This window comes from Phoca vitulina, unplaced genomic scaffold, assembly GCF_004348235.1.
Source record: "Phoca vitulina isolate PV1807 unplaced genomic scaffold, GSC_HSeal_1.0 scaffold78, whole genome shotgun sequence".
Lineage (NCBI taxonomy): Eukaryota > Metazoa > Chordata > Mammalia > Carnivora > Phocidae > Phoca > Phoca vitulina.
The window spans coordinates 683717-709521 of NW_022589781.1; the positions used below are offsets into that span (position 1 = coordinate 683717).

General features: G+C 61.9%; 1 protein-coding gene across 3 annotated transcripts; it reads left to right on the forward strand.

Moving 5' to 3' along the window:
* The first annotated feature begins 903 nt into the window (after positions 1-903).
* On the forward strand, positions 904-25805 carry TMEM63A (transmembrane protein 63A). Of its 3 annotated transcripts, XM_032393903.1 has the most exons (24): positions 904-992; positions 3736-3918; positions 5548-5747; positions 7439-7518; positions 8575-8641; positions 9510-9547; positions 11513-11655; positions 12704-12755; positions 13100-13205; positions 13854-13924; positions 15758-15838; positions 16203-16326; positions 16414-16547; positions 17615-17752; positions 18854-19007; positions 20299-20405; positions 20528-20614; positions 21056-21118; positions 21511-21673; positions 22047-22152; positions 23023-23190; positions 23836-23951; positions 24205-24267; positions 24914-25805. In XM_032393903.1, the coding sequence occupies exons 3-24, from the start codon at positions 5562-5564 to the stop codon at positions 25085-25087; spliced, it is 2421 nt and encodes an 806-aa protein (XP_032249794.1). In that variant the 5' UTR covers positions 904-992; positions 3736-3918; positions 5548-5561; the 3' UTR covers positions 25088-25805. The 3 variants fall into 3 exon arrangements, with proteins under 3 accessions (XP_032249794.1, XP_032249796.1, XP_032249795.1); XM_032393905.1 differs by lacking the exon at positions 3736-3918 and having other exon boundaries at positions 910-992; XM_032393904.1 differs by lacking the exon at positions 904-992 and having other exon boundaries at positions 3697-3918.

The window sequence follows — 25805 nt, forward strand, 5'->3', positions numbered from 1 at the left end:
GAATGAGGACATGCAGGACAGGGGTGCGAGGGACGGGAAGAGAGTAGACAGTCTGAGAGGTGGGGGGTTGGGGACGACGACGACGAGGACAGACGTCCAGCCAACCACACCCAGGAACCTTGGGGGAGGCCAAGTGTGAGGCCCTTGGCAGCAGGAGGCAACCCCAGGAGAGGACAGATACGCAGGCACTTGTCAGGCAGACAAGGGCTGAGCGCAGGGGCCCTCGGCAAACTCCAGGAAATAACTAGTGGCTGGGATTTGGGCGGGGGGACGGGTTGGGGGGCAAGGAGGAGGCCAGATGGGACCGAAAAGAACTGTTGGAGAGGCAGGAAGAGCCGCCGGGCACCCACCCCGGCCCACCCCAGCGCAGAGAGCCAACAGGCCGGCTCCAATCAGGGGCAGGGAGGAACGGGCAATGAAAGAGGCGAGGTCAGGCACGCGAGAGGGTCGAGAAGCTGCAAGGGCGCCCGCCCACGTGAGGGTCCAGTGCCGCCCGGGCCTTCCCGATCGGTAGTGCTGGAAAGGCCCCGAGGTTCCCCTGCTCCCAGGCCTGGGGCTGCAGATGCGGAAGACGAGGCCCGCTCAGGCGGGGCGCCGGAGGCCGCTGCCCGGGAGCGCGGCGTCCCGTCCCGTGCGCCCCGTCCCGTGCGCCCCGCGCCGCCCCGGCAAGCTGGCAGCCCCTCTGCGCAGGCCCCCGGCTCCGGGGAAAACGCGCTCCCGGCGCGGCCGCGCAGCTCGGGCCCGGGGGTCGTCGGCCACCCTGCGACCTCCGGCCGGAGCCGAGCTGCGCGTCCTCGCGGGGGCCAGGGCTGCGCGCGCGGGGGGGGGGGGCGGGGGCCGCGGGGCGCCGGTCGCCGCCGCAAATTTGGCCGGCGGCGCGCGCGCGGCTCTGCGCATGTGCGGGAGGCGCCGGAGTTCCCCTTTGCAACTTTTAAGGGCCTGGGGACGCCGCCCGGCCCGGCCAGGTGGAGCCCGCCGCGCCCGCGCCGCAGGTAGAGGGGAAGGGGCGAGGCGGAGGGGGCGGAGGGTCGGGTCCTGGGCCCACAGCCTTTCCGGACTCCCCCTGCGAGGCTCCCTCTCCCCTCGCCTCCCCTCGGGGACTTGTCCCCGGGAGCCCGACCTCCCAGCCGGGACGGGGAGAGAGGAGCGCAGCCGGGGTGGGGGCTCTTCCTTCTCGGACTCTGTGCCTCGCAGGCCTGGGAAGGGGCCGGGCGCCTGAGTCCTCTGCTGCTGGGAAGGAGTAGAAGCCCCTGGGGCTGTCTGTTCCTCAGGGACCCCTGCCCGCGGCCCTGCCGGCGCCCCGCGGAGGGAGGCCGGGCGTTCGGGGAGGGTGAGGAGAGTTCTGCCAGGAAACCCAAACCGCCCAGGTCCGGGGACCTGATAAGACTGGCCACCTGAGACGCTGGGGTGGCCTCCACCTTTCAGCCGCCGGTGGTGTCCTCAAGGGCAGGACTCCACAGTGCGGGAGACCGAGTGACCGCCAGCTTCCTTCCCCGCGGAACCTGCGCGGCTGCGCTTACAGTGTCCCGGCTTCCTGGTTCGGCTGGTGGGCTGTGCTCCCCAGGCCCGCCCAGGGCACAAGGGGGACTGTGGAGGCGTGCTGGGGCCTTTCGGAGGCCCTGGCGCCTACAGGGTTGAAGACACTCGTGGGGGACGGGGGAAGATCTCCCTGTCATCCCTCACTGCAGGAACAACCAGTATTTCTCCCTTTTCCTTCCTCCCCTCCTCTGACACGTGTCAGAGTCCCAAGTGTGCTTCTGCCTCCGGAGAATGGGAACAGAAGCAGAGGACCCCTCCTCTTCACACGACCTCTTCCTTGTTTAGTGTCGGGGCAAAGATCTCTCTTGAACTGGGCTGTAACAGGGAAAAAACATCAGAGGGAGTCCTGACATTGTTTCCCAGTAGCTGGAGGAGTGACTTAAAAACCAAGAGCTTTCGAGTGCTCGCTGGGACTAGGCCCTGGGCTAAGTGCTTCATGGCATGGTCAGCCGTGTAAGTAAGCGGAATAACATCATCGCCCCCATTTTACGGAGAAGGAAGTCAAGGCACTGAGCATTTAAGCCACTTGTCTAAGCAACATGGTACCCTAAGTGCAGAGCCTGCTCAGGTAACTGCTGGGTGCCCTGCCTCCCCGAGGCTCCAGGGCCCATATCTATGGAGGGAAACTGTTGTCCAGGGTCCCGGGTCCTGTCTGGTGGTGCTTTAAGAACTTTGTATTCACTCGCAAGCTTCTCCTGCATCCGGCAGATCCGAGTTAGCTCCCGTGGCAGAAGGGCTGGAGCTGCTCGTGGTCTCGCTGTTGGAACAGAATCGGAAGGTCTGTGCTGATAAAAAAATACCCTGAATTTGCATGGGGCCTTCTTGCAAGACCCGACGGGGCTCACGCACCTCCTGCAACATTCTGCTGGCTTTTCTGGAAGGAAGGTGTCGATGGTCAGGTGTGCTGCCGGTCAGGGGCCCAGCCTTGCTGCCAAGTCAGGCGGGCAGTGGGCAAGCTTGAGACCGGCTGTTGCATTCAGCCCTCCCTCCTGATGGCCACTACCAGACTCTGGGGTGCCCAAGGGCTGAGCTTGGAGTTGGGGGCCCAAGTCACCTGCTGCTCTGGCTGCAGGGCCTCAGTGGTGGCTCGGCCTCTCCTCCCTCCAGGTTATTAGAGAGCTCTCTGCAAGGCACGGGTAAGGCTTTGGACTAAGCGGGTCTACACATAGGGGAAGATTGCCCGTACGCCAAGCCAGGGCCAGTTAGGCTCCTGTGGCCACGGGGCCTCCTTGCTTCTTCCCCCCACTGAGCCAGCTCCCTGCCTCCTCCCCAGCCCGGCAGGGCTGCCCTGTGGTGCTTGGGCCCCCAGCTGCCCGGCTCACAGCTTGTCTGTTCGGGAAGCTGCAGGGGGGCTGGTCCTGGAGGCACTGTGATGTTTCAGCAGAATTGGGACATGACGTGTGTATAGCGCAGGGACAGTTCACGACTGAGCTGAAAGGTCTGCGGGGGCGGCTGGCTCTGCCCTCAGCTGGGCGCCTCCCCTGGAGGGGCTGGCCCGACCGGCCACAGTCCGGGGCACCCCGAGGCTCCCTCCCGGGCTGGTAATATTTGCTGGCTGACCTCACCAGCTCTTACTCAACTTTGTAAAACCACCCCGGGGAGCCTGTTTGGCAGGAGCAAGGTGACTTAGAGGTGTGCCCGGAGCCGACGGAGGAAGAGGACTCACCTTCCTCCCACGGGGCTGCTGCCCTTCTAGAAGTCCCGGCTGGCCGCCCCTTCCCAGGGACACTGCTCCCTCTGTGAGCATTTTATGAGGAGGATTTGTTTTTTCTTCCCACGTCACCTTTCAGGCCTTCCTTGTTTGTTGTGCTGTGTTCCTTCTCCTGACTCTAGTCCTTGGACAGCAGCTGCCCTTGGGGCCCTGATGAGGTCCTGGACTCAGAGGCTGACCCGGAGCCCACAGCCACCCCTGCTCCCGTGGGGTGGACACTCCCCAGTCCCCGCAGTGCCTGGAGCCAGAGAAGAGGGGAGAGGCTGCTGACGTTGGGGGGAGGAGAGAGGAGCAAGCAGCACAGAGGAGAGCCCAGCACCAGTTCTGGGAGCTGGGGGGTAGAGCAGGCTGGGGGAGCCCCCGGGGAAGAGCCAAAGGCTCCATGTGGGTGCCTGAGCTCAGAGACGGGGCAGGTGTGAGCGCAGGGCCCTGTGCCAAACTGGAAAAGGCAGCCCCCGGTGACTCGGGCCGTCTGTGTTCTTTAGGGAAGCCTGTGAAGGCTGGTGCTCCCTGGTCCTGGGGTCAGGAAGGCCCTGCAGGAAATGAGTAGCAGGCCCGAGGCGTCTTGGGAGGTGGCTGGGGCCGCCTCTGTCTGTGCCAGAGCGGGAGGGGGAGCCGGCTCCAAGTGAGGACCTCTCTGAGGGACGCGCCCACAGTCCTTCCTGCTGGTGAGTGTTGGGCGGGAGGGAGGGGCAGGCACTGGCCGTGCAGCGTCAGGCCAGGCCCTGTGGTCGGGGTGGGGCTGCTGGGTGACATTTAGAGCAGGGAAAGCAACAGGATCTGTGTCCCAGAGGTAGTCTTTGTGACTCTGTTCAGAGCCACCAACTGCAAGGCCTCGTATCTTCCAGCCATTGCCAAGTCTCTTGCGGGGGTGAGAAAGTGACTCGGCCTTCTGGGGCCCCTCCCAGGCCCCCGGATCTGCCACCCCCACCCCCTTCCTGCACTTGCTGTCATGAGTGTGAGACTGTCCCCTGCCAGCCCCAGGGGTCAGAAGTGGCCCTCAGCACCCCCTACACACCCCAGCAGCATTCCCAGGTAGTCCAAACACCTGGTTGGGTTGTCTGTACCTTTTCTTCTTGTCCCAAGAGTTTTGTTCCTATAGCAGCTTAGAAATACAGAGCCAGGGGCGCCTGGGTGGCTCTGTCGGCTAAGTAGTCTGACTCATGATTTTGGCTCAGGTCGTGACCTCAGGGTCGTGAGATCGAGCCCTGTGTCGGGCTCCTCGCTCAGTGGGGAGTCTGCTTGAGGGTTTCTCTCCCTCCCTCTGCCTCTGCCCCCCCCCACTCATGTGCTCCTTCTCTCAAATAAATAAAGAAAATCTTAAAAAAAAAAGAAAGGGAAAAAAATATCAGACCTAGCAGAATCCCCAGATGTGGGGAGGTGGGAGCTGGAGGGAGGGTTGCTGAGTATTTCTGCTGGCTCTTCAGCCACAGACAGCGTGAAGCGGGGGCCAGAACTCGGGCGCTAACTCTGGGGCCTGGTGTCAGGAGACAAACACCGGAGATTTCCATTAGCTTCACAGGGGTACCAGGAGCCTCAGAAAGGAAAGGTCAACAACCAGCCGGGAGGAATATTTGCTTTGGAAATGCTGGGCCTTCCAGTTAGACCAAGGGTACCCAGGAGGGTGGGGGTAGCAGGACAGAGCTGGGGTGTGCTCCAGGGGTCCCTGAGGAGCCCCCTCCCTCCTCCCATCCTCCTCTATCTCCCCCGGCCCCCACCCCACCCCACCTTCTCTGGCTGCCCCTTCTGGGCCTTCACGGAGCTAATGTGGGGAGCCAGACGGGGAGCGTGGCAGGGCCGGAAGAGGCTGGGTCTGAGGCCGATTTGGCGCTGAGCCCCCGAGCCTCAGTTCCAAGCGGAAGGGCCTGCTTTGGAGGCCCAGCTGGACAGCCCAGGAGCAGTGGGGCCGGGGCACTGACCGTTGCCGCCTTCTTGGATGTCCCTTCTAATTTGTTGATTCCTGCGTTTACTCCCCGCCTTTATCTCCCTCCCGTCCGGGTCTGTCCCCTGCCTGCCCATTGGAGCTCCGGGGCCCCCACAGGATGCTCCCTCAGCAGCAGCCCCTGAGGCCACGGCGGCCCCTGGCCGTTCGCCCACTCCGGGGAGGCTGCCAACTCTGTCCCGGATGAGTCCTCCCCCCGCCCGGCTGACCCTTGGGGCTATCCCCACAGTGGAGCTATTCTCATGGGCCCTGCCAGGCTCCTTGCTGCTGGCCCCCACCTTGGCCTCTGCCAGTGCAGGCCGGGAGACAGCAGGGGCTTCCACGCCCTGACCGTCGGCCCGGGTTTGCTCTCCAGGGAGGACAGGCGCGATGACCGGCGCCCGCCCCCCGGAGCTGTGGCAGTCCAAGGCGGTGTCCATGCGTGAGCGGCTGGGCATCGGGGACCAGCCCAACGACTCCTACTGCTACAACTCGGCCAAAAACAGCACCGTGCTGCAGGGGGTCACCTTCGGCGGTGTCCCCACTGTCCTGCTCATAGACGTCAGCTGCTTCCTGGTGAGACCCCTCCTGAACCGTGTCCCCCTCCCCGCCCTTACCCCGTCCCCAGGCCTTCTGGGAAGGTCAGGTGAGGAGCCAGGCCCACCTGAGTGTGGACAGCAGCTCTGCCGCCCACCTGCTGTGGCCACGGCCCGCGTGTGCCACTCCGGACGGCGGAGGTCAGGAATCTTAGCTGCGGGATTTCCAGAGAAGATCCCGTCGGGCTCTGCAGGGACAGGGCCCACGTGGCTGTACCTCTGAAGCTGAGCACCCCCGGAGTTAGCAGCCTGTCGTGTGGGGAGGCGCGGGAGGGGGGGCCGTCCGCAGGGACAAGAGCTGTGAATGGAAGGTGTGGGTTCCAATTAGAGTGGCCACACCTCCCGGCCTAGAAATGTCACCTCCCGTCCCCACTGGGTCCTGGGCCTTTTAGGGGATCAGCCGCGGAGAAAAGGACAGACCTCGGAAAAGGCCCCCCTTCCTCAGAGCTGGCGCACACAGCGGCCTCTCGTTAGTGTAGACCTCCTGCTTCCCAAACAACCCCTAGCCTAAAGTGCACCATTTTTCTCCCCTGTGCCGACCCACCTTTGGCCGGGTGGCAGGTGCTGGGGTCAGGCGCACCTTCCTTTGCCTGCCCGTGGGCCGGCCAGTGCCTCCTGATGCCTTCTCCCAACGTGTGACAGAGCCCATCGGAGTAAATGGGGTGGGACGGGGGTGGGGGCGGTGAGCCAAGGAGAGACGTCTGGAGATGGAGGCGGACACCGCTGAGGGGGGCCTGGCTGAGGAGAGAGTTGCTGGCAGTGGTGGATTTTTATCATGGGACACTCGGGGTGCCCCTGGGAGCCAGAGGGGCCTGGAAAACGTGAGCGCGCAGGAAAGGTCCACACGGCAGCACGGCAGGGCAGGAGGGCAGGCACCTGCCCAGCAGGCTTCACGTTTACCCTAAGACAGGACTCACCTGCCTGTGGAGGTGTATCAGCAGCTTCCCCACCCGCCTGAGCTAACCCCTCGGAGAGCAGGAGCAGGGCCCCCCTGGGGTTCTGGCCTTCTGGATTCCCTTCAGGGGGACAAAACCCACTTTTAAAAGCTCAGCTCCTGACTGGGGCCGGCAGGGTTGTGCTCAAGGAAAATGGCTCCCTCCCTCTGCCTCCCTGAATCTTGAGGGAGGGCGCCTGTTCAGGGAGCGGGGAGAGGCCCAGCGGGTCTGAGGACCAGCCAGGGCTGAGGTGTGGGGAGGGAGGAGAGAGCTAGAATGTACAGATTTTAGAGCTAAAGGGGGTTAGGGAGATGGGCCGAGGGCCCCAGCCAGTGGAGGCTGAGCCCACCGGAGCACCAGGTCCTCGGTGGGCATGGCCCCTCCGGGAGAACCAGACACCAGGCAAAGGTGTCACCGCTGCGGCTCAGCCTGGGGCAGCTCTGCCTCCTTGTAATTAAACCTGCATGTCGGTGTGAAGTGAGGAGGGAGGCTGGTCCCCAGGGCAGCTGTGGGCCCAGAGCTTGTCTCCCTGCTCAGGAGCAGCGGAAGGCCTGTCGGGGCTGGGGAGGGAGGGTGGAGAACAGGGCCAGTGCGCAGGACGAGGGGGCGCGGGGGAAGCCCAGCGCACCGTGGATGGCTGTCGTGCCTCAGGCACCCCGGACGGGCACTGGCGAACGGGGGGAGCTGTCCCGCGCTCCCTACAGGTCACCTGATTTGGTTTGTTTTCTCCTTTTAGTGTTTAATTTTGGTGTTTTCCATCATAAGAAGGAGATTCTGGGATTATGGCCGCATTGCCCTGGTGTCAGAAGCAGACAGGTAACAAGGACACGTCACCTCGAGTGTGTGTGTGTGGGTGTCGCCGGGACGGGCGGGCGGCCCACACGAGACGCTGACACAAGACCGTGTCCGTTGCCAGGCCGGTGCCAGAAGTGCCGTTGGCTTCAGGCCGTGGAGGAAATCTAGCTGCTTGCACACGTAGGGCTTTCGTCAGCAGCTGAGAAGGATGCCGATGGCTTTCTCACCTTGAACGTCTTCAAGTGTCTCTTCTTGGAAATGAGCTAGTTTGGGGCTGGGGGCGAGGCAAGGCGGGTGAGGGGAGCTGCCCCTGTCCTCGCTCGGGGTCAGCATGGGCTGGTGGCCCTCGCTCAGCCAGCGTCGGGGAGTCTGGCGAGCAGGGCCCCCCTTGGCCAGACCCCCCCCCCCCCAGGCCCTGACGGCTCATGACACCTGAAGGGGGGGTCGGAGTCTAGGCCTGCGCCCTGGCATCTCCAACCCCAGCTGTTGCCACACGCCGGGATCTTGCGTCAGGTGCAGAATAGGAAGCCACAGGGGAAACGCATGTGTGCCCGGGCTGCCCTGCCCCCTAGGGCCTCCTTGGGCGACCCCCGCTGCTCTTGCTCCACGGGCCGTGTTGAAACGTGGTCTGTGCGGCAGGGGCGCGGCGTGTTCGAGCACCTTCCTTCCTTGCAGCCTCAGTGCCGGCATTTGCGAAAGCAAAGCCATAAAATAGTTACGTCCCTTAGAAGTGGTGGTGTCGTAGATTGGACAAAATGCAGCATTTGTTCCAAGTTTTATTCAACACATTGGGAAGCAGATCACATACGTCGACGCTCTGAAGTCCCATTAGGTGGACCCGTGGGCGTCGCGGCCCTGAGGCCCCAGGGCGCAGGGCACAGGGGCGGTGCTCATGCCCGAGCCCTCGTCACTCACCCCTGTGAGGCAGAGTTTCACGTCTCACACGCCCAGGTATGGGCATCCACACATTTCGTGGGCCGAGTTATATCTTGTGCCAGACCTTGAGGCAGGCTTGTAGCTTTGGTCTGGGACGTCAGGTGTAGACTTTTCTGTCATTCTTCCCTTTTGTGTTTCTAGTGAGTCCAGATTCCAGAGATTGTCGTCATCTTCCTCTTTCGGGCAACAAGATTTTGAAAGCGAGCTGGTTGGTACCAAAGGGAGCGGTGTGGCAGTGGCTGTGGTGGGGGCAGGGGCAGGCTGCTGCGCACCTGTTCAGCGGCTGACTCGGGACCCTGCGTCCTGAGTGGCCAGTGCTGGTGACAGCTCTTCTCAGCACCGACCAAACCACCTGACTTGGGGGGCCCAGGACGGGGTCACCTCTCAGGCAGAGGGCTCCCCGAATCCCCTGCCGTCCCAGCGCTCGTCTCTGTGATCACACTCAGGGACAAGTGTGACAGCTCGTTGTTGACTTGCTGCTGGCTTGAGCCACCTGTGGGCAGGAACCATGCCTTATCCAGTCCTATCACCCCGAATGGATGACGACTAGATGTGTGTGTCTCCCAGCTGGGGGGCAGCCCAGCTCTGGGGGGATTGTGCGTAAGAGACGCGATGGACAGTAAAACCTACAGACCCCCTCTTCCCTCCGTAACCCCACTCCGGGGGGGGACTGTCCCATCCACGAGGCTTGTCTCCCTGCGTCCATCCCATGTCTCAGCCCATCGTTCGGGACAACCTAACAGAAGCCCGCGGAAGCTTCTCTGAGGCTCTCCTGAGCACCCTCCTGCTCTCTCTTCAAGTTCAGCATTTGCCCCTGGAGCCTGTATGATTCCGCAAATTGTCAAAGCTTGAGAGGTTTTTACAAGAGTTCCAGGCATGGGGTGCCTGTCACAAAGGACTGGGAGTGTGGAGACCCTGTCACTTTAGGGACACGTGGTAGCTTCCTGAATTTGGGACAAAAGCGTTGCTTTTGCATCACGGGAGGCTAGGTGGTTATTTAGGGCACGGACAGTGATCACATCTGCCTCCTAAAGACACATACGTCCACGGCTGACCCCTGCTCTCTGCCTTTCCAGGGATGCTGCCCCTGGCTGACCGCCATCTTCCGCCTACAGTGAGTACGGCCCGGGTGGCTGGTGTGCGCGTGCACCCGTGTCTGTGTGTGGGTTGGAGCGGGAGCGGGGGGGTATCTGGCTGTCGGTCTTTGTCTGGGGGGGGGTTAGCGTGTTTGGCCCGTGAGAAGGAAAGGTCAAAATGCCCGACCCCAAGATGGGGGTCTCTTAGCTGCTTCTCAGCTCAGGCCCAGAGCAGAATGTAGGGGCTAAGAACAGGGGGCCCAGAAGCTCCTGCACAAGCTCACGGAACTGAGTTTTTGTGCTCTAGGCAGGAACGATGGCCCCTTGGTATTTAACACCAGCACGCCCGACGGAGGCTCTTCCCGGCAGGCTTCCGTGTCTGGTTTAGTGCAGAGAGGAGAAAGAATGATGCTTCAGTACATTCACCTCATTGGGTTAAAAGTGGCCTTGTTTTTAAGATGTGGGGCCTGCAGAGAGAAACCCTATCAAGCAGGATCCGCTGCGGTCGTAGGCAGCACCCTTTCACGGTGCCGAGATATGCGAAGCACCTCTCAGAATTGATGATATCCAGCAGTTACGGGACGCTGGGGATGTCCCTCTCTCTGGGCCTCAGGTTCCCCAACTGTACAAGGGGGAGAGGTGCATTTGCCAACCCCACCCTTCTCCACCACCGCAAAATCATGTCACCAGGAGGCATTTCTCCTGATGCTGGAGGTCATAACATACTCCGTGCAATAAGTCCATCACAGAAGGAAAAGAATCAGTGAGAACAAATTTGAGGACACCTAGAACCGTCCCCCTGAGGGACGCCCAGGGCATGTTCTTCGGTTGGCTACTGGGGGGGGGGTGCGGCTGGGTGGGGCTCAGGCCACGCCCCTGCCCCTGGGCTGGGGACCCCACCCCCCTGGGCCGGGTGGGGCAGCGGGGGACACTGACTCATCATTTCCATGGTAATCCGTAAAGGCGGTGGGCAGATCTGCTCTGCAGCAGGCTCCTCTCCCTCGCCCCGTTTTCATGGTTCTGTGTCCCCTCCAGCCCCCCCCCGCGCCCCCCGCATGGACACGCACTTCTCATGGAGGGGCTGTCATGGTGCCGCCGTGTATCCTGTCTGTCACCGTGATGCTGGCCCATCTCCGCTCTGCGGGTTTTCTCCCCGTCTGTCCCTATCGCAGAAAGGACAGCACCTTGATGTTTCCGAGGCTACAGTTAAACCTAGCAGCTGCTGACAGCCAGCATTCCCACCGACATTCAGAGAGGCCCCGCAGGGTCCTTAGAAGTGCCTTTCCCAGCCAGATCGGAAGGCAGAGAGGCATGTCCCCAGAAACACCGTGGATGAGAATTGCTCATTCATGGGTTTGAGTCTTCATCACTACTCCTTCCAGAAGCTGGATCCTGGGGCAGCTCCCTGTCAGGGGACTGGGACAGAGGGGGCCCCATCCTTTGTCCATGGCACAGAGGTCTGGCTGTCGGCCTCTGGAATTTTCCAGGTCCCCAAGCCAGCTGGAGCTTCCAAATATGGCACCCAGGAAAGGGTGGAGCGCCTGTGGCCCCCCCAAGCAGGACGCAGGGAGGAGGCGGGGCAGCAGAGGGCCTGAGCCCCGAATGCTCCATGCTTCGGGGACCGGCTCCCCCTGCCTCACAGCCTGCCTGAGGGGAGCCCCGGGAAAGAGTGGGGGCTGCGAGCCTGGCAGCCACCCTGCCGTGACTTTGCTTATTCACGGCGGCGGGGAGGGCTGCGGTGCGGGTGAGCTTCAACGCCTCGCCCCTGCACAGATGGCTGCTGAGACGGCAGCTTCCTGGGGGTGCGGTGCGGCGGGCTAACGGGGCAGGCTCAGGAGGCCCCATCCTCGCTGTGCCCGCACAAGCTGTGTGACCGGGGATGCGGGCTGCGTCCTCATATGTAGAGCGGTGGGGGTGGGACGGGAACCCGCCTCCCAGATGGTCCTGAGGACTGAGTGAGGCCACTGCCGCTCACTGAGATTCCATGTGCGTGTCTTGGCCAGCGATGACCAGATCCTGGAGTGGTGTGGGGAGGACGCCATCCACTACCTGTCCTTCCAGAGACACATCATCTTCCTGCTGGTGGTGGTCAGCTGCTTGTCCCTGTGCATCATCCTGCCCGTCAACCTCTCGGGTGACCTCCTGGGTAATGACCCCTTGTCCTGCGTGACTCGGGCCTGAGCAGAGCCGCGGGGCTCTTTGTGATAGGGCAGAACCCCAGGACTCATGCTCGGATTCAGACGTGAGGAGTCCTCGAGGTGACTCTCGGAACTTTCCCTTCTGCCCAAAGGTCTGGAGACGACCCCCGCCCCCAGCCAAGAGCTGCCCCCCCCCCCGTCAATTTCTGATTCTGTCTGAGTATGAGGAATAAAACCCCAAGATTTGTCAAATCAGGCTTTTGGAGAGTGCTTTCCACTTTCCTGCCCCCACCCAATCAGGAGGACATAATTAGTGGATCTGGAAGATGTTCGTGATGCTCAAAGTCAAAATCGGAGTGTGGAACAATGTTTCCAAGCAACTGCAGGAAGCCAGCTTCCAAAATGCCATCACGAATCCACTTTTTTCTTAAAAAAAATTTTTTTTTAAAGTAGTCTCTCCACCCACCGTGGGGCTCAAACTCACGACCCCAAGATCAAGAGTCGCACACTCTGGGGCGCCTGGGTGGCTCAGTCGTTGAGTGTCTGCCTTTGGCTCAGGTCATGATCCCAGGGTCCTGGGATTGAGCCCCGCATCGGGCTCCCTGCTCCGCGGGGAGCCTGCTTCTCCTTCTCTGCCTGCAGCTCTGCCTACTTGTGCTCTCTCTTTATCTCTCTGTCAAATAAATAAATAAAATCTTTAAAAAAAAAAAAAAAGAGTTGCGTGCCCTGTCGACAGAGCCAGCCGGGCATCCCAAAAATCCACTTCTTATGCCCAGTGATTCCCAACTTGGTGTTGGGCCCAGCTTAGGATGATTTTAGATTTCTCACAGAATGTCACAAGAATCTCAGAGCAAGAGGAATTCAAAGTTGACTTCCCCACATGGTGGGTTGGGAAGAAGTTGTCGGGTACAGCAGAGGCCTTGGTTGGTGGAGCTCTGAAAATACTGGACAGATGGTCAGGTCCTCTGACGGGTCCGGAGCCACACACCGAGGCTGCCGTGCCCCCTCCCCCTCCACTAGCCTGACCCTGGAACTATGTGTCTTGCTTCTCTGCAGACAAAGACCCTTACAGCTTTGGGAGGACAACAATAGCAAACCTGCAGAACGAGTGAGTATGGGGTGGGGGCTTTGAGGGTGCTGACGGGGCGGGGACCAAGGGGAGGGCAGATTCCAGAGCCCGGGCTCGGCTGGAGAGTCCTCAGCCAGTGGGCCGATGTGCGAGAGCCCCTCTGCAGCCAGCGCGTGTGGCTGGGTGGTGGGCATGGACGTGGCCCCGTGGCCCCCCGCTCTAGAGGGGCACTGGCCACGAGGCCGCTGTTGGAGGCATCTGCTGGGATGGAGCCGTTGGCCCTCAGCTCAGCACTGTGAGGGGACCCCGGGCCCAGCCCCTGCACCCCCACCCTGGCTTGGGAGCCCAGCCCTGATGGCAGGTGGTGTCCCCGCCCCCCCCAGCAATGACCTTCTCTGGCTGCATACCGTCTTCGCTGTCCTCTACCTCATCCTCACCGTGGGCTTCATGCGGCATCACACGCAGTCCATCCGGTACAAGGAGAGCCTGGTGAGTGCAGCTGGGGGCCCAGGGGGGTCAGAGCCCAGTGGCATCCCCGGCGAGCGGGCAGATGGCCCGGGACTTGGGAGCAGTGAGCTTCAACAGAGGGCCTCTGTGGAATGTGGCTGGCATGTCTGCACTCAAAAATGACATTCTCTTTTAAAAAAAATTCGGATTATTTTAGAACATGGATTTATCCCCTTCTGTGTTGCCAACTAGCCCTTAAATTTGTGGGGTCCGGGCTTATAGTTGCCTATCCTAAGTACCTTCTCAAAGTTCGGATTGGGAGCAGCCCTCTCTCTTTGTAACCCACAGCTTGATGGGGAGGAGGAGTTTCTGTGAGTTGGTTCTGGGCCTGGGTCCTCCTCTCTGCTGTGTAACCCCATTTGAGTCCCTCACCCTCTCTGGGTTCCTTCTCCCATTCTCGTCATGCAAGGGAGGCTCGCAGAATTGCTTGGGATGTGTATTGTGTGTACAGTCTGGAAGGCGGTGCTGCGGGCACGGCATCCGTCAGGGCTCCGCCAGGTGGCCCGGAGCAGCCGAGACTTCCGAGCTCCCGCTGTTTCCTTCGGGGAGGCTCGAACAGGGCGGAAGAGCGGGGCCCGCCTGCGGACGGACTTGCCCAGTGACTCCTCTCCCTGGCGCATTTCTCCACAGGTGAGGCGGACCCTGTTCATCACGGGCCTCCCCAGAGACACCAAGAAGGAGAGTGTGGAGAGCCACTTCCGGTGAGCGGGGCTGTGGCCCCTGCGGGTGGGACAGGTGCCTTAGGGGAGCCCTCCGTGTCCTGCTTGGGCACCCGGAGACCTGGAGAAGGGCCTGGCCCTGCCACACGGTCATTGCGTGGCTGCTGGTGCCGTGGAAGGGTTCCGGCTGGGGCGGCCTACCCTCTGCTGGCCACCACGGCCGCCCTGGGTGACCGCAGGTGCTGGAGAGGAGGCCAGGCCCTTGAGGGCACAGGGAAGATGATCTGCCGTGGGCTTCTCAGCATCAGCTGTGCAGAGACTGAAGCCTGAGACAGAGCTGGTCTCCGAAGGGGAGGGCCTGCGGCTGGCCCCTCCGCCCTTCGAGGGCATCTGGGGAGGGGGCACGTGTGTCCAGAGCCCTGTCCTCACAGAGCTCACCATTCAGTGAGTCCAAGCTCTCCAGGGCAGGACCTCCTTCCCGGCAGCCCCCACTGAGCACCTGTTCCCAGGGCTCCTGCAGGGGGCCGGGGGGGAGAGGAAGCATGTGCAGGGCTGGGAATGGAGCATCAGGACAGGGGTGGGGGGAGAGAGCAGGTGCAGAGGCCCCTGGACCCCCTGGGCTGCAGGTGAGGGAGCCAGGCTTCTATCCGTCTTCACTCCCCACCAGCTCAGCAGTCACTAGTCTGTAGAGCGGACTAGGGGTGGAGGATGGTGTAACTGAGCACCATTTGTGAAGAACGCTAAAGAGTTGTAAAATGAGTGTTTACAATGTATTGACTAACCTTTTCAGAAACTCCAAGTATTTTAGAAATACTCTTTTATGTAAACAGATACTGGCGTGCTTTTTCTCTGTTCCTTGAAATACCTCCCGAGGGGCCTGCTGGGCAACACTGAAAACTATTGTTTCGTTTGATGTATAATCTTAAAGAGAAAAGAAAAGCCCCCTCCTACCATACAGACACTGGATCGGAGATCTCCTAGCTTAGGAGGCCCTTTTGGTGCATGCGGCCGCGGCAATCCCTGGGGACCGACGTGGGTGTCTGCGCTGTGGCTGGGATGCTCACGCTGGGGTTCCCTTCCCTGGTGCTCTTCCTGGGATCCCGGCTTGTCCTGCTGTTTAAATCAGTGGCTGACATGCCTGTGGGCTTTGTCTCTCTCACGAAGATGGACCCAGAGGGTGCCTGGCATGTGTGGGTGAGGACTTTGTGTGTCTGGGGAGGGAACATCGTGCGGCGGTGCCAGGCTGCCTGGATTCAGATCGCGGCTCCGACAGCCACCAGCTGTGTGGCCTGGGGCACAAGTCCTATAACCTCTCTGACCCTTATTTTCCTCATCTGGAAAATGGGGATGAAGCCTCCCACATTCTGATGAGAATTCAGTTAATCGTCTAACGGTACCTGCCAATAGCAAGGGTACGCACAGCATATGAACAAGTAGATGCGATCTTACTATGATGGTTAACGCATGTGCAGACATTTTCTGGGCTGAGGGTCTTTGCTTTCATTAAACCTGAAATGTCTGTGACCTTCAAAAGGGTCACACACTGGATAGGGTTTCGGTGATGGTCCAAGGTCAAAGTGACCTAGAGCCAATGATAAATCTCTTCCTTTGGGTGGGTGGAGGACATCAGCAATGGTGTTCAGCCTTTGCCAGAAGCACCTGCTGATTTAAAGCCATGAGGGTCTAAACCTGTTACTTGCAGGCACTGACTTTCATGCTATTAAAAAAGGCCTCTTTGTATTACATTTCAAAATTTCCCCCTTTGATAAAAGACAAAAAGAAAAGAGCTCTCTGCTGGCACACAAAAAGCCTTGGAGACTTGGGGGTCTCCCCGCCTGGGGGTCCTCTTTTCCAACGGGCATCTTTCGGGCACAGGGACGCGTACCCCACGTGTGAGCTGTTGGACGTCCAGCTGTGCTACAACGTGGCCAGGCTGCTACACCTGTGCAAGGAGAGGTACGGGCGGCATGGGCCCCTCCCCCGCTGAGGCCCCGCCCTGTGCAAGGAGAGGTACGGGGCGGCATGGGCCCCTCCCCCGCTGAGGCCCCGCCCTGTGCAAGGAGAGGTACGGGCGGCATGGGCCCCTCCCCCGCTGAGGCCCCGCCCTGTGCAAGGAGAGGTACGGGGCGGCATGGGCCCCTCCCCCGTTGAGGCACCTGCCTCCCTCCCGCCGGCCGTGGCCGGAGCCCTCGCTGGGGAAGGCAGCAGGGCGGCTCTGAACTCCTGGGTCTGGTGGCGACCGGTGGTTGGACGGTGGCGGGGGGTGTGCGCCACAGGGTCAGCGCGAGGCTGACGCTCCCCTCCCCCCCCGCCCCCGCAGGAAGAAGGCGGAGAAGAGCCTGAGCTATTACACGAACCTGCGGGCGAAGACGGGCCAGTGGACCCTCATCAACCCCAAGCCCTGCGGCCAGTTCTGCTTCTGTGAAGTGCCGGGGTGTGAGTGGGTGAGGGCCCGGCCCCGGCAGGAGCGCGCCACGGGGTTCCCGACCCCCACAGGGCCGCGTGGTCACGGGGGGTGTGTCCGCCGGCAGGAGGACGCCATCGCTTACTACACGCGCTTGAAGGACCGGCTGACCGAGAGGATCGCCGAGGAGCAGTGCCGGGTCCAGGAGCGGCCGCTGGGGATGGCCTTCGTCACCTTCCAGGAGAAGTCCATGGCCACCTAGTGAGTGGGACCCTTCCCCGGCCGACTCCCCGTCCCCCTCCAGGTGACTTGCTGTCCCTGTCGGATGCAGGTGGTCCCGCGGAATCCATCCCAGGGATTTGCCCGTAGCATTTCCATCTCCTTCCCTCTCATCCCAGCCTGTGCTTGTGACAGCTGGGCGGGGGCGATTCTTCGGATCCCTCTCGGGTTGTTGCAGACTCACCCTCTTGCTGGGCTCTCACCAGCTGCCCCAGGGATCCCGTTGCCTCTGTCCAGCATTTTGCCCTCCTTCAGATGTCCACTCTGGACCTCAGATCTTCTTCTGTGCCCCGGCTTCCCAACCCGTAAAAATGCACACCCCCGGGGCACTCGGGGCACTCCCTTCTGCAGAGCCTAGGCCTGGGGAGGGTTGCAGGGTGCAGGCTGGTATGGGGCGCTGGCTCCCAGAGCAGTCCCATGCCTGGGGTTGGGAGAGGACTGGGGACAGCAGGTGGCCACACAGATGCCCCTCCCCCTGCCTTCTCTGCGGCAGCACAGGTCCAGGAATGGACCCTGTCACAAGGGGAGAGCCGGGAGGGCGCCTGCGGAAAGCGGGTGTTCCAAGGCAGGAGCGGGGGTGGGTGGGCATGGAGATGGAGAGGGGTGAGGTGGCCGTCCTGGGGTGGGTGTCAGTGGGAAGGAGTCGGGGAAGGGCCGGTGAGACCCTGGCCTGGTCACAGGATGTGCCCACAGCGCCAGCATGCGGGGTGAGCGGGGGGGGGGGGGGGCCGGGGGGGAGCGGCGGGTTGAGGCCGTGCAACAGCGTGGGAGGCAGAGTCAGACGGATGAGGCGCACGCCTAAGTGGGAGGGCCTCAGTTTCTCTATCCGTAAAGCAGGAGTCCTCCCTGGCTTGCCGGGTTGTTCTAGGGATTCGACGGAATCCTCCCTGGACGGTGCCAGGCACGGCTTTTCTAAGCATTACCTGTAATAAACTAATAAAGCCAAGGTCCCCTGCCCCAGGGGCCCTGCTCTCGCTGGGTCCCGTCTCCTATGTCTGTACGTGGCCCCTGGGCGGCCGGGTCCTGGCCACTTCTGCTTTTCCCGTCAGCATCCTGAAAGACTTCAATGCCTGCAAGTGTCAGAGCCTGCGGTGGAAAGGTGAGCCCCAGCCGTCCTCCAGCAGCAGGGAGCTCCGCACCTCCAAATGGACAGTGGCCTTTGCCACTTACCCCGAGGACATCTGCTGGTGAGCCGCCGGGCCGGGGTGGGACAGAGGCCCTGGGGCCTGCGGGAGCTGCCCTGTCACCTGGAAGCCCGGGCGGGGACTGGCGGTCAGGGAGGTCCGCATGCGGCCCCTGCTTCTCTCTGGGCCAGGGCTGGGGGCGTGATATGTGTGTGTGGGGGGGTGTCCATGCTCCGGGCTTCACTCCAGTGAATCCAAAATATGGAAAATAGTATCATTTCCACACAGGATCAGTTATTTTTTAGTTGAGATGTTTCTCTTTCTCATACTTAGTATCTTTGAAATGTAGTGTGTATGTTACCTTGGTTGGGACCCCCGCTGCCAGGCTCAGCAGCCAGGCAGGCTCCCCGTGGGCCCGGCTCTTGTACCCCCCACCCCATCAGCCACCTGTCTGGCCTGGGGGACACACTGGTGAGCTACGCTGTGTCCACGGGCCCATTAGCGAGCCTTGAGCAGGATGCAGGGGTGAGGGCAGCCCCAGCAGAGGCCTCAGCACGGTTGGCCACAGTCCCCCACCCCGAGAGTGAGCTCTGGGGGCTCTTGTCCACTGGCTCTAGCTTGGCCTCCGAAGGTCCTGCTTCTCATGTCACAGGGCTTACCAAACTCAGGGGTGGTTTGTCTGTTCTTGGTGGGGTGGGAGGCCGGGACAGGCTGCAGTGGGGCCCCAGCCCCTCTGTCCCCTGCCTCCCCCTCCCTGCACCCAGCCCCTGGCCCTGCTGGGGAGGATGTGTCACTAGTCACCAAGGCTGCCGACATGGCCGAGACGTACCGGCTCAGAGCCTTGCTGCCTGGGTGCTCATGGCACCTCTTTGGTGGGTTCTGGCCCCCCTGCTGTTGCCGGGGAGCCATGTTCGTGGTGGATAGCCTGTTTTCCCTCTGAGCTCAAAGGGACCCCAAACTTGACATGGCTGAAGCTGAAGGTCAGTACAGAGCACTTGCCTGTACTCCTGAGGTTGAAACGAGCCCCCTGCCGGAGCCCTCTGTCTGGTGCCTTGCCGTGCCTAAGCTTGACCTGCTGACCCACCTACTCCGGCCGCTGTTGGCGTGGTGGGCAGCCAGAGCCTGGGAGATAAGCCTCCAGGGCCTGTGTCCTCCCCTCTGCAGGAAGAACCTCTCCATCCAGGGCTTCCGCTGGTGGTTCCAGTGGCTGGGCATCAACTTCACTCTCTTCGTGGGGCTGTTCTTCCTGACCACGCCCTCCATCATCCTGTCCACCATAGACAAGTTCAATGTCACCAAACCCATCCACGAGCTGAACGTGAGTGACCATGCTGCAAGGCCCCTCCTGCAAGAAGGCGTGCTGGGCGAACGGGAGCCAGGGGAGGGCACTGAGCCGGGAGCAGCGTCTCCGAGCAGGGGTGCGGCCAGCGGTACGCGTGCACAGAGGACGCTCCTGCTGGGGCCTCTGCTGGGGCTGCCCTCACCCCCGCATCCTGCTCAAGACTCGCCAGTGGCCCGTGGACACAGCTTAGCTCCCCAACGTGTCCCCCAGGCCAGACAGGTGGCTGACACCGGACCTGGGGAGGGCTGGGGGGGCTGAGGGGGTAGGAAGGAGTGACAAGTGCTTCACAGATTGGGGCAGCAGGGTGCAATTATTTCTTTCACGTTCTGGCGTCCGATAATCTTGTTACAAAGCCATAGAATCTAGATAATAAACAAATTATTTTTTAAAATCTTAGATAAATCGAGAATAGCTAACACTCCCTAAGTTGGTTTCTGCTTAAAAAGGTATTGGTTTCCGATGACTAGCTCTGCTGAAACATCACCCTAAGTCTTCTTTCTTTTTTCCAATTCCGCTTGGCGTTCAGTTAATCATGCTGGGAAAGCACGCAGGGCAGGAGGCTCTGAGGCCCTGGTCCTCGCTCTGCCGTCCCCTGGCTGATGAATTCTGAGCCTCGGATTTTCATCCGACGGCTGGAGTGAAAGCACCTACCTTAGCATCTTCACGGGGCTGTGGTGATGGTGACCTCATGAGCTAATGTGTGGTCGGAGCATTTACAGCCTGTAAATATTCACGCCTTTGCCAATTAGGTGCCCCTGATTCTGTAGCATTTTTTAGGAATTGGCCTTTATGAGTCTTTCTGAAGTACGCCACCTCGTTTTCATGAAGTTTTCTCTCTATGGTTGTGCTCATTTTATCAGGGAAAGTAGTAAGCTGGTCGGCTCGTGTGACAGCAACCGTGAGCGCAGGGGGCACACACAGGACTGGCCCCCGCTGGGCCGGCGGGAGCTGAGCGGGCGGTCGTCTGGGGAGGCCCCGCTTCGGCATGCCCGCTCCCCTTGGCCACCACTGTTCGCTGTGTAGAGGGAAGCCAGGGGGCGATGGGTCTGGTCAGTCGGACCGGCGGACATCAGCTGTGTGTGAAGTTCCTTTCTTCGCTCCAAAGAGCTATACTGAAGTCCAGGGCGGTTATGGCCCACTCAGCCAACGTGATGGAATACCTACCCCATACCAGGCCCAGCATTGGCTCCAGGGTGGGGGTGGGGGGCAGCATGACCAGGAGGCTGCCGCCCCTCCACCTGTCTCCTCTGTGGCCCTTGTTTTCCAGGACCCCATCATCAGCCAGTTCTTCCCGACCCTCCTGCTGTGGTCCTTCTCGGCCCTGCTGCCCACCATTGTGTACTACTCCACGCTGCTGGAGTCTCACTGGACCAAGTGAGTGAGCAGGGCGTGCGCCCTCCGCCCCCGCCCCCAGGGCAGCAGGCACCCAGCAGGGGCCTCCCGGGTCGCCAGGAGCACTTGGGGGACTGGGGGGACCCACCTCTGGCTTCCTGCAGGTCAGGAGAAAACCGGATCATGATGTCAAAAGTCTACATATTCTTGATCTTCATGGTGCTGATCCTGCCCTCCCTCGGCCTCACCAGGTACCCACCACGACCTCCTGCCCTGAATTCATGTCCGGTCACCTCTGGAGAGCTCTGTCTGTCCCCGGGAGAGGGGAAGTGGTCTGGGGGTGCATGCCAATCCCTGGCGACATCCACGCTGGGCCCACCCACTTGGGGTGCCCTTGGGCTGGCTCACTGATTCTTTTGGAGATACGGTCTTTCTTCCTTAAATGAAGCTTGAACACGAAACGAAGCATCGACCGTCGCCCTTGGGAAAGGAGAATCTGTGTCCTTTAAGGGGGGAGTTGCTGTGGAAGCCGGCCCTGATCGGTGATGCTGGAGGAAAGGGGCACCTTAGACAAGAGACGTGGACCTGGAGGTTCCACCTGCTGCTTAGAGCAGAAAAACGTGAAAATGCATAGTGAGCGCAGGGAGCAAGGGACAGAAGTGCTCACGGCATTCTTTTTGTTTTTTCCCCAGTCTGGATTTTTTCTTCCGGTGGCTCTTTGACAAAACTTCCTCAGAAGCCTACATCAGGCTCGAGTAAGGATTGTCCACACTGCATTTGGGAGCTGCTGTCCCGGGGACACGTCCCTTGGGGGCTTGGCTGGGGCTGCATGGGGGGGGCGGGTAGTCTTTGCTCCGGGAAGTCCTCTCCTCCTGCGACCCCAGCACCCCTCCTAGGCGCCTGGCGGGGTGAGGCCGGGCAGAGCCTTTGGCAGGCACCGAGGGGGCTGACCTACTTTGCGCCTCATGTGCAGAAACATGGTTCATCTCTGAGGCCAAAACTCCATTGGTGGCCGTCTTGTTCATTCTTTGAGACTTATTCCTGAGAACGGAGCCACCCGGGGAGGAGAGTAGTGAGCCCTGTGGAGGTGCCTTCCCTGGTGGCAGAGAGGCTCCTGGACCTCGGCTCACCCCCCGCGGCCCCCCAGGTGTGTCTTCCTGCCCGACCAGGGTGCCTTCTTTGTGAACTACGTCATCGCCTCGGCCTTCATCGGCAACGGGATGGAGCTGGTCCGGCTGCCGGGCCTGGTGCTCTACACCTTCCGCATGTTCATGGCCAAGACAGCGGCTGACCGCAGGAACATCAAGCAGGTATAGGGGCGCGGTGGGCAGGGACAGCATATAGACTGCCTCCCAGGACCCCAGCCTCTGCGCCGGGTGGCTCCCCGGGGGTCTGGCCTCGGAGCCTGGGGGGGTCACTCTCCCGTCTGTCCTGAGCACCCTCTCCGCCCTCTGCCCCCCCCCCCCACCTCCCGGCCTGCTGGGTTGACGCGATCAGATCGAGGGAGACACGAAGGGCCCGTGAATCCTGGTGGCCTGGGTGGGAGCCCAGCGAGGCTGGGGGCTTGCGGAGGGCACAGGGACCCCGAGAGGCCGGGGGGGGAGCTGCGCGCCTGCCGTTCCGAAGTCGTCCTCCACGCTGTCCCCCGGCGGCCCCGAGTGAGCTCCTGGCCTCCCCGCCCAGAACCAGGCGTTCCAGTACGAGTTCGGGGCCATGTACGCATGGATGCTGTGTGTCTTCACCGTCATCATGGCCTACAGCATCACCTGCCCCATCATTGCGCCCTTCGGTGAGTGGCCTGGGGGTGGGGGCCGGAGCGGCTGTGCCGCTGACCAGCAGCCCTCGCTCGAGCCCATGCCCCGGTCCTCACCGTGCCGCATGGTGCACGCCTGCGAGGCAGGTCTGGTTTCGCGGATGAAGCACCAGTGGGACGGGGTGAGGAGTAGACCCGGCATTTGAACCGGGGACCGTTTGACTTTAGAGACCAAGGCCTTGCCACTAAAATAAACATCAGGTTCCTGGATTTTGGCACCAAAAAAATATACGTATATAAATAAATAAAAATTAGAACTGCAGACAGATGGAAGATTCTGGAAGGAAACAGAACACTCAAGAGACCGTTGGCCTTGCTAGCTGAGGTTTCGGGGCAGGAGGAGGTTTTAGTTTTCCCTGTATGCTCTTGAACTATTTAAAAAATGTATAGTATTACTCTTCAAAAACGAAACAATTTTGTAAAAAGCGTGATACGATCAAAGAGGCAGCACCCACCTTCTGTGCCGCCCCTGAGGCAGGACCCTCGGGCACCTGTTGACTGCTGGGTGCAATGGGTCAGCATGGCTGGGGAAGGGAAGGAGAGTGGGGGAGCCTTGCAGGATGGGGGGGCGCTCACGGGGGAGAGCCCAGGACGAAGCTGAGGCCGGGCATCTGGGTGTAAAATAGCTTCTTTATGCAAAATGGTCCTAGACACCTCTACTCCTTGGTGTCAGGGAGAGGCTGGGAGGGGGGAGCAGAGAGAGAGAACGAGGACGCGAGCAGCCAGGTTCTGCATCTAGCCCTACTTGGGCTTCATGCGATCGGACAGATCACCAGCCCCAGGAGGCTGCAGGTAGAGGAGCCCCGTGGCCCAGCCAGGTCTGCAGCTCACAGCCCATCTCTGCAGGCCTCATCTACATCCTGCTCAAGCACATGGTGGACCGGCACAACCTTTACTTCGCCTACCTCCCGGCCAAGCTGGAGAAGAGGATCCACTTGGCGGCCGTGAACCAGGCCTTGGCCGCTCCCATCCTGTGCCTCTTCTGGCTCTGTTTCTTCTCCTTCCTGCGCCTGGGTGAGGGGCCCTTCTGACCAGGGCAGGCTGTGGGGTGGACACAGGAGGCAGCCCGGGGCCTCCCAGTCCCCATTCATAACAGCCGGTCAGGTCCCTCACCTTGGTGCCCAATCAGAACACAGTGCCCGGGCGAGGGCTGGTTGGGGGCAGCATTGACCACCCAGCTCCCGAGCTGGCCGGAGCCCGGGGGACCCTGGCGACCCCAAGTCAGCGGAGAAGCTGTACAGAGAAGGTGGTCCCTTTATCCGTGCAGAGGGCCTGAACCGGAGAGGGGCAAGCTGGTCCAGGCTGCCCTTTGGGGCGCAGGTGGGACCGGGTCCTCAGCACAGGGTGGACAGGAGGAGAGGGGGATACTCTCCGGCAAACGACAAAGGCAGGAGGGCTGTGATTAAGCCCCGGTCAGGTGAGGGGGGCCTCCATCCCATGTAGCCAGGGCAGTGGAGCCTGCCGGGAGCCGGCCCAACAAGGAAGCAGGCAGCTGAACACTGACTTGGGGTCCCAGTTCCTGAAATCTGACCGGGGATAATGCCAGCCATTCAGCGGGTTCCCCCCTGGGTGCTCCTGGCCGCGGGAGAGGTCACACACGGTTCCTGCACCAGCTGCCCCTCTCCCCCCCCAGCATGGCTGGTGTCCCTCTGTCCCCAGGTCTGAAGGCCCCCCTCACCCTGTTCACTCTCCTGGTCGTGCTGCTCACCATCCTGGTCTGCGTGGCCTACACCTGCTTTGGATGCTTCAGGCACCTCAGCCCGCTGGACTACAAGGTGAGGGGATGTGGGAGGAGCAGGGGGTGGGCACGTGCCCCACTTGTCACAGCCCTGCGAGCCGGTGGCCTTCTCCCTGCCCACCCCTCCCCCGCCCCCCGGCGCCCCCCCCCCCCCCCCCGGCCTCGGCTGCTGGGAGCTTGGCGCCCGCCAGTCCTGGGATCCCGGCTGTTAACAGTCTGTGTGTTTGGAGGGTGCTAGTTCAGGGAGCCCGGTTTTGTTGATCATGGCGAGTCTCTGCTGTCACCTGCAGATGGAGGACTCAGGGAGCGACAGAGGAAGTGAGGCAGACGCCCCCCGGCCGGCACCCTTCACGGTAAGTTCTGCTTCTTCCCGAGCCGGAGCGGCTCCCGGGGGGACGGAAGCGCCTTGATCACGTGGCAGCCATGGTTCCAGAAGGAATCTCTAGTCCCGCGGGACGCTTCACCTGCACGGGCGAAGCCACGTTCCAGAAGGAATGGCTAATCCCTGTGTAGGTGAGGCCACGTTTGGCCAAGGTGCCGCCCCGCCCCCTGGTTTCCGTTTCCGGCCCGGGTTCCTTCTCTGCAGGTTTAATGGCTGCCGCTGGGCCTCTCCGGGAGCGGCCTGGCGGGCGCCTGTGGCCGAGGAAGTGAGCAGGAAACAGGGTTGCCCCAGCGCCGGCCTGCCGCGTGAGGCCCCAGCGCCCCCCACAGAGCCAGGTCTGGCCAGCCTTCTCTCCAGCCCCCGCCTCCCCCGGGTCAGGCTGTCTGTAGGGCTGTCTGTCCTGGGACCAGCCCCGGCGGAGAGAAGGTTCTTGGACTCATTCCCCCAGGGCACCTGCCCCTGCAGACCAGGGAGGAGGCAGGGCAGGTGGATGGCCTGAATCCCCTTCTCAGCCCGGCTCTGGGGAGGAGCAGGAGTGTGGGAGCACTGGGTCCGGAGTCTCCTGCCCGGGCCCCCCACTCCCGCTCCGAGCACTCAGGCCCCCTGTTTTCTGGCAGCCCTATGTGCCCCGGATTCTGCAGGGCTTGTCCTCGGAGAGAACTGCCCTGTCCCCACAGCGGCAGCAGACCTACGGCGCCATCCACAGCATCAGCGGGACCGTCCCGGGGCCGTGCCCGGCCCGGGGCCCCGGGGCCAGTGACAGTGGGCCGCCTGCCTACCAGGAGGCCTGAGGGCGGCCGGGCCAGGCCCGGAGCCAGGCGGGAAAGTGGCCTGACTCAGGCCCCACCTGTTTTAAGCATAGCTGCTCTCAAGAGATGGAACTGGAAAGGTGCGCCTGCCCTTGGCCGAGGACGACGGGCCAGGACGACCATCGGGTGGTGAGCGCCGGCCTTTCCAGCCGAGCAGCTCTGTGCTCCCACTCGCTTGCCGGGGGCCCGGCATTTCCAGGTCCCCCTCCTGCACAAATGTCCAGCCGTCCCTGGGGTTTTAGCAGCATCATGTGTTGGAGTTGTGCACCCACAGCCCCGTTCGCTGTGGTGATGGTGCCAGGTACGGGGGAGAGGGGAGAGTGCAAGAGCCCCCTGGAGCCCCCAGCTCGAGGCGCACACTCAACCAGTGCATAACCAAAGAGCCTGCGGCCATCCAGGCTGGATGGGGTCCAGATGAGGCTGGGGGTTCATGCCGGCTCCCCTCTCCGAATCCAGCCCTCCCCCTCCGGTCCCGGGAGTCTGCTGCGGGAGCAGGAAGGCCGTGGGCCAGTCCGGGTTGGGTGGGCTGCGACCTCGGCTGGAAGGGCAGGTGGCCCCTTCCTTTTCCTCCCTGCAGGGGCGGGGACTGCAGCCTCCCACGGCCTCCAGTGGCAAGGGGGCGATGTGCGTGGGGGTCCACCCCATAGGGGCCGTGTGTGGCCCAGCCCCTGCCACCCCGCTGCCCAGGACACGGGGAGGG

Bases quoted from the DNA above. Each gene is read 5' to 3' on its own strand.
- TMEM63A (XM_032393903.1), top strand. From the start codon at position 5,562: ATGACCGGCGCCCGCCCCCCGGAGCTGTGGCAGTCCAAGGCGGTGTCC. The intron at 15,839-16,202 runs GTACGGGCGGCA...CCGCCCCCGCAG, and splicing joins CTACACCTGTGCAAGGAGAG to GAAGAAGGCGGAGAAGAGCC. The intron at 17,753-18,853 runs GTGAGCCGCCGG...TCCCCTCTGCAG, and splicing joins TACCCCGAGGACATCTGCTG to GAAGAACCTCTCCATCCAGG.